Here is a 12,204-nt window from a genome sequence, read left to right on the forward strand (position 1 = left end):
CATTAGAACTGGTATGGATGAAGGCAGGGAGACCAACGATAGGTGGAACCAGTGCCAATGACAGGCAGCTCTCTCTCCCCCCCCCCCCAGTTGGTTGTAAGTGATAAGGCAGACTGGGCCCCATTCACCTTAATGGTCCAGCCTCTGGTGCACGTCATGCAAGTGCTGAAACTCAGGTGAAAATGTGAGAGACCATCAGCTAGTAATACAGAGTGAACCCCCCTCAACTACTGCATGCTTCTCCTCTCTGGTCCTCCACCATCTCCCTTCAATCTCTTTGCTTCTACCCACATCAGGGCAGGTATCCTTAAGGGCCAACCAAAAGGGCACAAAACAGTGCAAACTAATAAAGGCATCGTGCTAATATGGAATGTGGCATTTTTCTTGGGGGCCAATACGGCTTCCTTTCATTTTCACTTTTTCACTTCTTCCTAACACCTCTCTCGTTGCTCTGACTAAGGCTGAGGGGAAATGATTCCCGATTCCCGAAACAAGACGTGAACCAAAGCACAGCAATCCTTCGAAATTTGCACTTCTCTGAATTTTTGCAACGTCTTTCTCCTACTCAAAAAAGCGAACAAAGTGCATTCCAGCTAAACATCTGGAAGAAATTTCTGACAGTAAGAACTGTTCAACAGTGGGAGGCTGTGGACTTCACTGGAAGTTTAAATCTGCACTGGAAGATTTATTTTCTGAAAACCCAACAATGAAAAATGGTAAGTTTATAAAAAGTACAATATACCTGCATCTCATCAATTAAGGGTGGGGCAGGGATACTGCAGGCTTTCAGAGTCTCCTGCCAGACAGGTAACACAGGTTTGGATCTATTCATTTGGGGAATAGCTGGGCATCTAAACTGCTTCAAACAATCAAGCCAACCTGCTGCCCTCACTATGCAAACCTCTGAACAAGTGGAGGTGGGGTGAGGAGGATGTGCATTACGTGATGCTTAGACACAAAATGCAATGTTTAAAATTGGATGGAGCACACAGGTGAAAATGCACATTCAACTCAGCCCAGATTCCCTATTTAATGGCAGAAAGAGAGAATGCAGTTGCACTCAAGTCCTGCTTGCAAGTGTCCAATTCGTCTCATTTTGCCTGCTACAAAATCCCCTTCCCTTGCCACCCTCCAGGCTCCCACACCTTCTCTACCACTGCCCAGACAAGACGGGACTCACCTTAAGGTATCTCCTGCGATTCACATAGATGCGTACCAGGCACCTGACCTTGATGAGGGTTCGACGCAGCCTCCGGTACCTTTGCCTGCAGGACGGGAAACCCCCCGGTACGGAGGTGGGAAAGATCACACCCAGCCTCAACAACACTTTCTCCTACCCAAGGCAAAAAACCAAAATAAAAGATGATAACGGACAAACAGAGCAGACACAAATGGCACACGTTTAACATGCAGAGGGAACAGGCAAATCAAAATTCAGATGCTGAGACACACCTAGTGTGGTGTTCTTCACCTGTCAATCTGTCAATCACCTGTCGTCAAGATGACATCAGGTGGTGCTGTGCTTTGCAGCCTGCTGGGACTTCAAAGAGCAGTGAAGGGCTGTTTGCAAAAGGGCTTTCAAACAGCCCCACACTCCCCTTTGAAGTAGCACCCAGCAGAACTGCTGCCTGATGAACAGAGTCCTACACTCTGCAGGGAACTTAGCAGGATTCAACCTCTGATCATCAGCTGGTGAGCAGGGGCTAAATCCTGCGGAGTAGGTTGGGCCAAATGCTGGTTGGACTAATGCAGAATTGAACACCAGCCTCCCACAGGTCACTGATGTCACCTGATTGGCAGGTGGATGTGGTTTTTAAAAAGGCTTTGTGGTCGAACCCCGTGATGGGCCAAGGCTGACCCACTGGCCAGTGGCTCCCCGTCCCTAGCCTCGTATTGCGCAGTGTAAGATGTGATGTCATTACGCTGCCTATTCCTCTGCTCCAACCATCCATCGTGCAAGTCAGGGGTGGGGATGATGTATGAAGATGCGAGGTTACGCCACATGCGTCATGTCAGACATAACCACAATGGCGATGGCTGGTGCTGGCTCATGTTCTCACACACCCTCCCCAAGCGCACACAGATGCCTGTCCTCCTCTATCTCTAGCGCGGAGAGCATGTTGCAGCTGTGCACCTGACAAGATAGCCTCGGGCCCGCGCCTGGAAGAGGATGATCTTGTGGCGGAGGGCGAAGAAGCGTTTCTTGATCAAGAAGCCGCGCGTGTACCGCTGCAGCGTTAGAGCTGCCATGTGGACAATCCGTTCTCGCTTCCCTTCCAAGTGTTGGTAGACATTCTCCTTCATGAAGAGCTGGGGTGAGGAGGGGGAGGGGAGCATCAGAATAACTCATTAATTAATTAATTGCACTTCTCTCCCATGTTTCCTTCAAGGCGATCAAGGGTGGTGTACACAGTCCTCCCTCTCCTGATTCTTTCTCACAACAACCCTGCGAGGTGGGTTAGGCCGAGAAGCAGCAACTGGTTTCCAAGGTAACCCAGTGAGCTTCACAGCTGAAGTGTGGATTTGAACCCTGGTCTCTCCTATGTCCTAGTCCAGTGCTCTTAACCAACCCACTGCGGTGACTCTGGGTGGCTGCTACCTACACCCAACTTTCCTTGGCATTCAGTTATTCATGACATTTATACAACAGCTTTCCCGTCAAAGCGCTGGAGGGGCAGAAGGACCAAATTCAATAAAATATTGGGGGGCCCAAGTAAGCCCTGCCCTGTATAATGGATCACATGATGCAGTGAGTGCACACCATTTGACTGGCAATGCCCATCAATTGGGGGGGACCCTCCTCAAATATTTTATTTTGGGGGCTGAAGACCCCTTGGCCCCTAGGAGTTGGCTCCTATGCTGGAGGGTAGTTTCTGTTTTACAATAACACATCACAATCTAAGAGACATAATGTGAAAGTAATAAACAGGAATGGCAAAGAGGAAGAAAACAAATCCATTCAGGTAGGCCCCATGAGAATACCACAGATTTTTTCATACTGTTTTGTGATGTAATGGCCAAGTGGAATAATCATAATCATTTATTACTCGTACCTTGCCCCTCGGACTGGGTTGCCCCAGCCACCCTGAGCAGCTTCCAACAGAATATAAGAAAACACAAGATACAGCAAGCATTAAAAGCTTCCCTACCCAGGGCTGTCTTCAGATGTCTACGGGAGGTTGCATAATCGTTAATCTCTTTGACATCTGATGGGAGAGGCAGTTCTTTGGCCGAATGGGAGTTGGTCCAAGCCCAGAGGCGGAGCTAGCACCCAGGGGTGGGGCAAGCTGCCCACGGGGGCAAGGGCAAGCATCCCAGAGGGGTGGGGTGGTGATGTCACCCGCCTCAGGGATGACACCCAGGGCGGACTGCACCCAGCGCAGCCCCTTCCTCTGCCAGTGTCCAAGCCTTGCCAGTGAAGGGGGCTTAGGTGTCTTGTTTCTTCCTCAGATGCAACGAGGTGAAATGGTTACAGATGGAGACCCTTCTGAGAGAGGAGGAGCTCTGGGGCAGTTAGCTCTCCCAGCCTGGCCAATGGATGTGGCCTTTCTGCCTCCCCTCTCCCTCAGACGCAGGCAGGTGAACTGTCCATTCACCTTGGTCAGCTGAGAGGTGGAGAGACCCCACGGCTCATCACCCCATGACAGAAAATCCAGGGGTGGGAATTTCCACGCTCCAAGCTGCCAAACAGTTACTTACAACCATGATTATCAAGGGAAATGGCGGCTGTACCTTGGTGGCTCCAATGCAGTACATATCGGGCGTGACTGCGCATAGCTTCTTCAGCACTACCGCACTGTTCCACGCATCAGGGATCATGCCTTGTTTGATATCAACAAGGCAGCGGTACCTAAAGAGACAGGCTGAGGGTGTGATTAGGTGCCCTCCAACTGTTGCCGGACTACAACTCCCATCATCCCTCATCACCGGCTATGCTGGCTGGGGCTTATGGGAGTCAAAGTCCAAAAATCCTTTCTATGTACAGTGGTACCTCGGGTTACATACGCTTCAGGTTACATACACTTCAGGTTACAGACTCCGCTAACCCAGAAATAGTGCTTCAGGTTAAGAACTTTGCTTCAGGATGAGAACAGAAATTGTGCTCCGGCGGCACGGCAGCAGCAGGAGGCCCCATTAGCTAAAGTGGTGCTTCAGGTTAAGAACAGTCTCAGGTTAAGAACAGACCTCCGGAACGAATTAAGTACTTAATCCGAGGTACCACTGTACAGTTTTATTTTTCCTTCTCACCCAACAAAGGAGGCTAACATAGTGCCACAACTGAACAAAAAGTCAATTGCCACCCTGGTCAGCTTCTGGAACAGGGGCGAACACAGCAGCAAAACGTTTTCGGCTGGCTCTGCTAATAAGTATGTGGTTAGGGGAGCCCTGGTAGACACCGTATACCTGGGACACTAAATAAAGCTTTCAACAAAGTCCTTTCCCACCAAAGGCTCCCGGGCAAAATTAGCAAGAATACCGCAGCCAAGCCTGCCTGTCAGAGCCTGCAATTGCTCTTCCCCTTCCTTGCCTTCTTGGGTCAGAGCCCTTGTTGACCATACCTTTCAATGAACGTCTGGAAGGGGATGCGAACAGGAAAGCCCTCTTTGCGGATGCGGATGGTCTCCAGAATTCCTGAGTACCGCAGCTGGCTGCTGACTACGTCCGGCTCAAAAAGTCCTGGCTTCTGGTTGAGGAAGAGCGAAGGAGAGCATTGGATAGGATAGTAAATGAGCCAACTGGTTCAGGATTCATATCGTGATAGGAGAAACGAGCCTGACAGAGTGTGAGAGAGGAGCGCTCTGGACGACTCAAGACCACTGGGTTTTCAGGCCAGAAGAAGCACCATTTAGTGACAGGCCTTCCTCTACCTGTGATGGATGACTCAGCATCCATCAGTTTCTGAATGACTCAGCAGGTGCCCAAAATACTATTGAGGAGACAATTGGGAGGAAATGAGTGGGGGTTATGGAAGGGCAGTAGAAGGAGAAATAGTTTAGAGAACATAAGGCTGCATTGTAGAAACTGTGGTTCTGCAAGGAGGGAGAGGCTTGGCTGCAGCTGTGTTAGCACTGCAAGGAGGTAGGGTGAAAGTGAAGCCATTAAATGTCATGATCAAAATTTCCAACATTGCAGGGGGTTGTACAAGATGACCCTGCTGTTCTATGAAAAGGCTCTTGAGGGAGGGCCGTAATTCAGTGGTAGGCACCTGCTTTTGCATGCAATAGGTCTCAACTTCAACCCCTGGCAGTTCCAGGAAGAGCTAAGAAAGACTTCTGCCTGAAACCCTGCAGAGCTGCTGCCAGTCAGTGGCAGCAACATTGAGCTAGATGGACCAGCATGCTGACTCTGCAAAAAGGCAGCTTCCTATGTCCCTTTCCCCTTAGGACACAGCAAGTCCATACCTTCTTATTGTTGGGTTTGATGCAGCGGACGAAGAAAGGGTTACATCTGCAGAAGAAGAAGAAAAACACACATACGATGGGACTATAAAATGTCTTCATCCTGAAAGTGGTGCATATTGAATGGAATTGCCTGCTGTTTGCATGAAGGAAGAAGCTTCCACTGGCACGAATGGGAAATATCCTGCTCAGGCAAACAGCAGCTCCACAAGCTGCCATGGTCCCGATCCAGGCACTGCCAGATTTACGTATAAGCTAAACAAGCTATAGCTTAGGGCCCCACACTCTTGGGGGCCCCAAAAAAATTAAAGGAAAGAAAACCTGGATGTACATTTCCAAAATATAACATAAAAAATAAATAAAATAAAACCTACATACAGCAACAGTGTTTTGGATTTGATATCCTGCTTTATCACTACCCGAAGGAGTCTCAAAGCGGCTAACATTCTCCTTTCCCTTCCTCCCCCACAACAAACACTCTGTGTTGGGTAGGCTCCTATGATGTAAGTCATGGCCCCCCGCCTGCTAGCCTGCTCCCTAAAATATCACAGGTTTGCTCCTTTCTAAATATAGGGTGCCTACATTCTGCATGGACTGGTTGCAGGGCAACATGTGCAAATGGCTTTAGATACCTATTAGGTCCATAAATTACCATATAGCATATATTCAACACAAAAAACAGTGACAATTTGTTGTTGGCAAAGGACAGCTGGACACATAAAGGGACCCATTACCTTCAGTAGCTTAGGGCCTCATCAAACCTAAATCCAGCCCTGGATCCAGGTCATGAATCACTTTAAAAACCACCCACATACACCCACAAAATCACCGCTGCTTCATTCTACAGGAAGCAACAAATGTGCAAAGGACCTAAATCTATTCCTTGCCACCTCTGGGGAAGGGCTGCAGCTTAGTGGGACAGTGCCAGCTTTGCATGCAGGTTAAATCCTCAGCATCTCCAGGTAAAACTGAGAATGTCTCCTGTCTGAAACCACAGAGAGCTGCTGCCAGACTGTATGGACCATACTGGACTAGCTGTACCAATGTTCTGATTTGACAGGGGGCAGTTCCATCCCTTTATACAAGACCTGTAACACCGAGGACTAGAATCTTACTTAATTTTCAGGGGAAGGATCTTAGCTCAACACAAGTTCAATCCCTGGCACTTCCAGGCAGGACTGGGAGAAAACACCATCTGAAATCCTGGACAGCTGCTGTGTGTCAGTGTAGACATTGCTAAGCTTCTGACGTTCCTATGTCTTTGACTATAGCTCAACGACTTTGCTTTGCAAGCAAGATGTGCCAGGTTCACTCCCTGACATCTCCAGGCAGGGCTGGAAGAGAACCCAGAACAGTGGGTTTTGGACTCCCTTGTCTGCCAGGGTCCTGATCCAGTTCATGGGCCCTCCATGCCGGCAATTTGAAAAGCTATTCACACAAGTGCTTGCCCTATGCCTTCCTCACTCACCTCTCCATTTTATCCACAAGGTCCGAAAGCGACTGCTGGAATTTCGCTGCCACCGTGTGGGACTTAAATTTCCGCCTGCTGGTGCTGCTTCTCCCCATCATGGTCTTCTGCTGAGCTATCACCTGGGCATGGCTGTAGAACAGGTTGGCCACCATCTGGGGCAAGAGCAGAGGAGACATTTTGTAGGGGGCATTTTGGGAGCAGGTGGGACATTCGCAACTCATTCCATTTTGATCCAGCTCTCCCTGCACAGAGGACGTTTGCTGAGTGATCTTGGGCAAGCCAGCCTAACCTACCTTGCATAGATGTCGTGAAGATGAAATGAGAACAGGGAGAAACTATAAGGATGGATGGATCAGTCCGTCTTAGTTTCTTCCCCCCACCCCATCTTAAATTTCAGTTCGCCCCATTTCAAGATCAGATTGTGATTTAAAAAAAAAAAGTTTGCATGAACATTGAGACTCATTTTCCTGCGCATTTCTCCTGATACACCTGTGTTTATACACCATTCGGTCTAGCAGATGCAATTGGCAATTTTCCCCAGTACGCTGCAATAAAGTAGTACAGTGCAGTATTTCTAGGCATTTATTCCCCTGCATACACACGTTTTGGGGGCTGGAAAACTGCACTGCAAGGTTAGGAGAAGTGTGACTTTCAAAGGATAAGCTATGCTCTGATCCTCATCTGGAAAGTATTAAACAAGCAGGTTAGCATTGAAATCAGGGCTGTACTGGACGAAATCCCTAGGTGAGAATAGTGTAGAGCAGGAGTGGTTGAGAGGTCTGATATTTCTCCCCTACCCAATACCTCATCTATATATATATATGTATGTATATGTATATATATATATGTATATGTATATGTATATGTATATGGAATCCACCCCTGGGGAGTGCAGAGACATTTAAACCTCTCCATCCAGCACTGTACCTTGATGGGCATGCAAATCTGCCCCTCCCTCATCATCAGATTCATAATTTGATGAGCGCGGGATGGCAGTAACTTTCCTTAAACTAATATGCACAGATCAGCTGAGCAGAGAGACCTAGGTGTGTGGGTTTGTGTGTGCATGAGTGCAAGTCTGTGTGTGAGAGTTGGCCATAGCCAATTTTGGCCATACTTACCCCTGGTGTGGGGTCCCTGAATGGATCGGCCAATATGCCCCTAAGGACAAAAAATGTTCAACCACCCGGATGTACACCAGCCCTGCAGAGTAGGTTATGCAGAGAGATGGTGAATGCTCCAAGGTCAATCAGTGAAGCTAGGGATGACCTTTAATTATCACCCATTTAGACAACCCGTATCTGCAAGTCCCCATTCCTATGCTCCCCACCACTGTTGGAAGTGCAACAGCAAAGATCATTCTGTGTGTAACTTAAGGGTTAATTCAATTAGTGTTAAAGTCAATGAGCAGGGGGGGAGAATAGGTGGAGGTGTTGCTTAGCAACCAGGCAGCATGGCATGATGCTTGCTGAGGTAACTTATGCTCTCATTGGCTGTGCAGTTGTGAGGGAGCTTTTTCCTTCCTGTTTGTGTTGTTGTATGTCTTCCCGCTATGAACAAGGCCTGAATTAAGAAAGACATTACCTCTATGTTTATTTCTCTTCATATTATGTGGTTGTTGTTTTGTTAGTTCAATTAACACAGTTAAGTTTTATCAGTTTCTTTTTTCTCTGGACTCCGTCTGCATTATTTGGGTGACGCTACTAACAACAGCCACACCACACTGCTTCACCCTACTCTTCCAAACACAGAAGCCATCAGATGCACTGGAGCCAGCCAACCCGAGGCTACTCCAAAACACCTACTTTGATTTTGCTGTTGACAAAAAGCTCCAGGACGTCCAGGCGAACCTGATCATAGTTTTTATCCAAGAACTTGTGTACCTGCAGTGGGGTTAAGAAATGCATTATATTTTCTGAGCCAAAATATAGTCTATGTGTGCAGCACCTCTCCATTCAAAGCAGGGAGAAGTCTGGCCCAGGCGCCCTTACTTTCTGTGCTACGTGGGGCTGAAACTGCTGCCCTGATAATAACTGCTCCTCAGTGCCACCCTGATCTTGGCAGGGCCAGCTGATGCAAAGCCTAGGCAGGCTGGAGCTGCAGCCTAGATGGTGTTGTGAAGGCACAGAGCACAGTCTGCCAGGCTTGCAGTGGAAACAGGGCGACGGTGGCACATGAGGGGCTGGTGGCTCCCAGTCCAAGGCACCAAGCACCTTATGTGTGCAGAATGTTCCCTGTTCTTCCTCTTTGTGTTGCTCCTTCCCAACCACCTGGTGTCTCACCTGGTAGGTGACTTTGCCAGCATAGTGCTTGATGGAGAATTCGGGTAGCGGCATCTTCGGTTTGGAGTAAAGCGGGTTGGCGCCGTGGTGGTAATGACACTTCTGGAGAAATGTGTGATCCGTGGCCTGGCAAGGCGGAGGAATAACTGGGTCAGACTAGCAGTGCCCCATGTCGTCCACCCAGTGGATGACATTCAAGTTCACCATTGCTGCAAACACTTTCCATTTTAGGCCAGCGGCGTCTACCATTGGGACAGGCGAGGCACACTTTTTGAGTGTGAAAGAGGAAGAATCGGCCACCTTCTAGAGCCAAACACCATGGTTCTGCATGAGTCCCTCAGCTGCGTGAGCCCAGAATGGTGACTCAAACAGAGATGCAAGGGACAGACTCTTTGAAAGACAGGCCACTACGCTGTGCCTTTGCACTGAGAGTCGTTGAATGATCCAACCACAGTATTTATGAAGACATGAAACATTGGCCAACGCTTGCTTCCAGAAATTCCGGTGCTTTCATTCCAAGGCTCTTTGAGCATAGAAAGGGTGTCACCCCCTCTAAGGAGGATAATTGTTTCCCTTGCCTCCATAAATGAATACATGGGGAAGGTGCTTCAGAGCAAAAGCAGTTAGTTGTCATCCTTTGACTAGAACGGACTCTAAAAAAAAAATTATGCATGTGTTATGTACTGAGTTGAATAGGATCCAAACTACAGCAGTCTGATTGGTCATAGAACAATAGGATCCAAAAGGCAGCAGTCTGATTGGTCCTAGAACAATAGGATTCAGAATGCAGCAGTCTGATTGGTCCTAGAACAATGCAGCAGTATGATTGGTTGGCAGGAACCACCCAATCATGCTCCAGATAGAAGTGAATCCACAACCTGATTGGCTTACAGTAGAATTCCGGAATTAGCCAATCATGTGCAGCCCATTGTGTAAATAATGTATATAAAGCAGATACTTTGAGCGGACATTCATTCATTCCTCCTCACCACTATGAGCTGAATAAAGAGCATGAAATCACTTTGCGACTCTGAGTATATTTCAGCATGGATTCTACCCAGCACCAAGTGATACCTGAGGGAAACTGCTCTGGTCATCCAGGATCCTTAAAATCCCATAAGGCCTTTGGGCAATGAGGTCAATGCAAGGCTGGTTGTCATTGAAAGGTATTTCTCTCCACTCAAGATGCTCCCGGATATATTCCTCCTGAATACAGAATGTATTTATTAGTTAGATTTGTATCTGCTGCCCCTCCACCCTCACCAAATGAACTGACGCCTGCAGCTCCAGCTGCTTTCATTTACTTATTTATTGATATTTGAATCCTGCCTATGACAAATTTTCCAAAGGGACACACATCATTTAAAAACAAATGACCAAAAATAGCAAGCTATAACAAAAAGAGCAAACAGGAAAATGAAACATATCAGCATTAAACACACACAAACAAACACACACACCCAGTGAAACATAGCAGCAGATCCGTCAAAAAATGTGATGCTCTAAAATCCTAAGAATGGTGGTAAGGGTGGATTCTGGCCTCACCTGCTCCTCCTTGAAGACAATCTTGTTGAAGAAGAATTGGAGATACTCATTTGCGTAATTGATGCACAACTGCTCAAAGCTGTTGAAGCCCAGATCCTATTCAAAATTCAGACCGCAAGTTTAAAAAATGTGTACATGCAGAGCAAAAGGCTACTTTAGGCTACCCAGTATAGAGGAGAAGAGCTCCATAGCCCAGCCTGCTATTCTCGAACTGAGCCTGCCTCCGGGAATATCAGAAGCAGCAGCCATTGCAGCGCTGGAGGCTAATTCATCAGGGGCAAGCAGGGCACGGCCCCACTAGTCTCTGTCTGCCCTCTGCCAGCCCATACCTGCCTCCTGTCTTTCTTACAGTCCAGTAGGTGGTCCTGCCTGCTGGATTATTAGTCTCAGTGCTGCCCCATGAAGAACCCATCAGGGCGGAGGATGGAGGCAATAAGTTGTCTTTGCCTGTTTTTCACTATGGCTCCATCTACTGTCAGTCTCCCTGCCTTCCACCCAGTGCCGGATTTATGTATAAGCTAAACAAGCTATGGCTTAGGGCCTCACTCTCTTGGGGGCCCCCAAAAAAACTTAAAGGAAAAAAACCTGATGTACCTGGATGTACATCTCCAAAATATAAGATAAAAAATAAATTACTTTGATAAAATACATATTTTGTTATGTGCAAATGTCTTTAGATACCTATTAGGTCCATAAATTACCATATAGTATATATTCAACACAAAAAACAGTGACAATTTCTTGTTGACAAAGGACAGCTGGACATATAAAGGGTCCCATTACCTTCAATAGCTTAGGGCCTCATCAAACCTCAATCCAGCCCTGCTTCCACCCAGTCAGTCCCAGAGAACACCAGCCACCTCGACATGATAAGCACCATTCTGGGGGCACTGGGTGTGTGTGTGTTATTCTATCCTTCTCCTCCCCTGTATCTTAGGTCCTTTGTCAAGGGACATTTGTGTTGGGCACCAAATAGCAGTTTCTGGGGAAGGCCCCAGTTGTAATTGGCTGAACGCTTCTTCCCTCACCTCAAAGCCATAGATATCCAAGACGGCGATGGACAGGGTTTCTTGCCTGGGGTAGGTGAGCCTGTTAATCCTGTCGATGAGCCAGCTGAAGAGCAAGGAGTAGAGGATCTTGGCAATGGCATCTCTGAGGGAAAGAGGAAAGGAAAAAACACATGCACAAGCGCCGTGGGCAAAGAAATGGAAGAAGACAAAGTCACAAGCAGGGGTGCTGAGGGTGAGTTGCAGTATTTACACATGGCTCTCTCCGTTACGGTTGTGGAGATGGATGGGGCTTCTGTTTACCTGGCATCAACGGCACTGTCGACAGTGAGGGGTGTGTATATCTTTTCTCTCATGGTTTCCTGTTGAGAAAGCGAAGGAAGAAGAAAGATGGCCTCCCTCCAATGGTTGGCACCAGTCACACAAAATATCATGTCCCCACCACCTCATGGAATCTCCCCCGTCCTAACACCTTTCCATTTTGATTCTCTGGCCCCATA

At 47.8% G+C, this 12,204-nt stretch overlaps 1 protein-coding gene across 1 annotated transcript in view; it reads right to left on the reverse strand.

Moving 5' to 3' along the window:
* The window catches only part of MYO15A (myosin XVA), a 93,344-nt gene that overhangs the window by 61,968 nt on the left and 19,172 nt on the right, over nucleotides 1-12,204 (reverse strand). The window contains exons 12-23 of the mRNA XM_083585514.1: nucleotides 12,008-12,066; nucleotides 11,726-11,849; nucleotides 10,698-10,793; nucleotides 10,227-10,358; nucleotides 9,153-9,278; nucleotides 8,676-8,753; nucleotides 6,868-7,022; nucleotides 5,403-5,448; nucleotides 4,560-4,684; nucleotides 3,733-3,850; nucleotides 2,135-2,310; nucleotides 1,181-1,265 (exon numbers count right to left, since the gene is read on the reverse strand). Of these exons, the coding sequence (XP_083441640.1) occupies nucleotides 1,181-1,265; nucleotides 2,135-2,310; nucleotides 3,733-3,850; nucleotides 4,560-4,684; nucleotides 5,403-5,448; nucleotides 6,868-7,022; nucleotides 8,676-8,753; nucleotides 9,153-9,278; nucleotides 10,227-10,358; nucleotides 10,698-10,793; nucleotides 11,726-11,849; nucleotides 12,008-12,066 (1,320 nt within the window). The remainder of the gene's footprint in view (nucleotides 1-1,180; nucleotides 1,266-2,134; nucleotides 2,311-3,732; nucleotides 3,851-4,559; nucleotides 4,685-5,402; nucleotides 5,449-6,867; nucleotides 7,023-8,675; nucleotides 8,754-9,152; nucleotides 9,279-10,226; nucleotides 10,359-10,697; nucleotides 10,794-11,725; nucleotides 11,850-12,007; nucleotides 12,067-12,204) is intronic.

Source organism: Podarcis filfolensis (genome assembly GCF_964270895.1).
Source record: "Podarcis filfolensis genome assembly, chromosome: 14".
NCBI classification, from domain to species: domain Eukaryota; kingdom Metazoa; phylum Chordata; class Lepidosauria; order Squamata; family Lacertidae; genus Podarcis; species Podarcis filfolensis.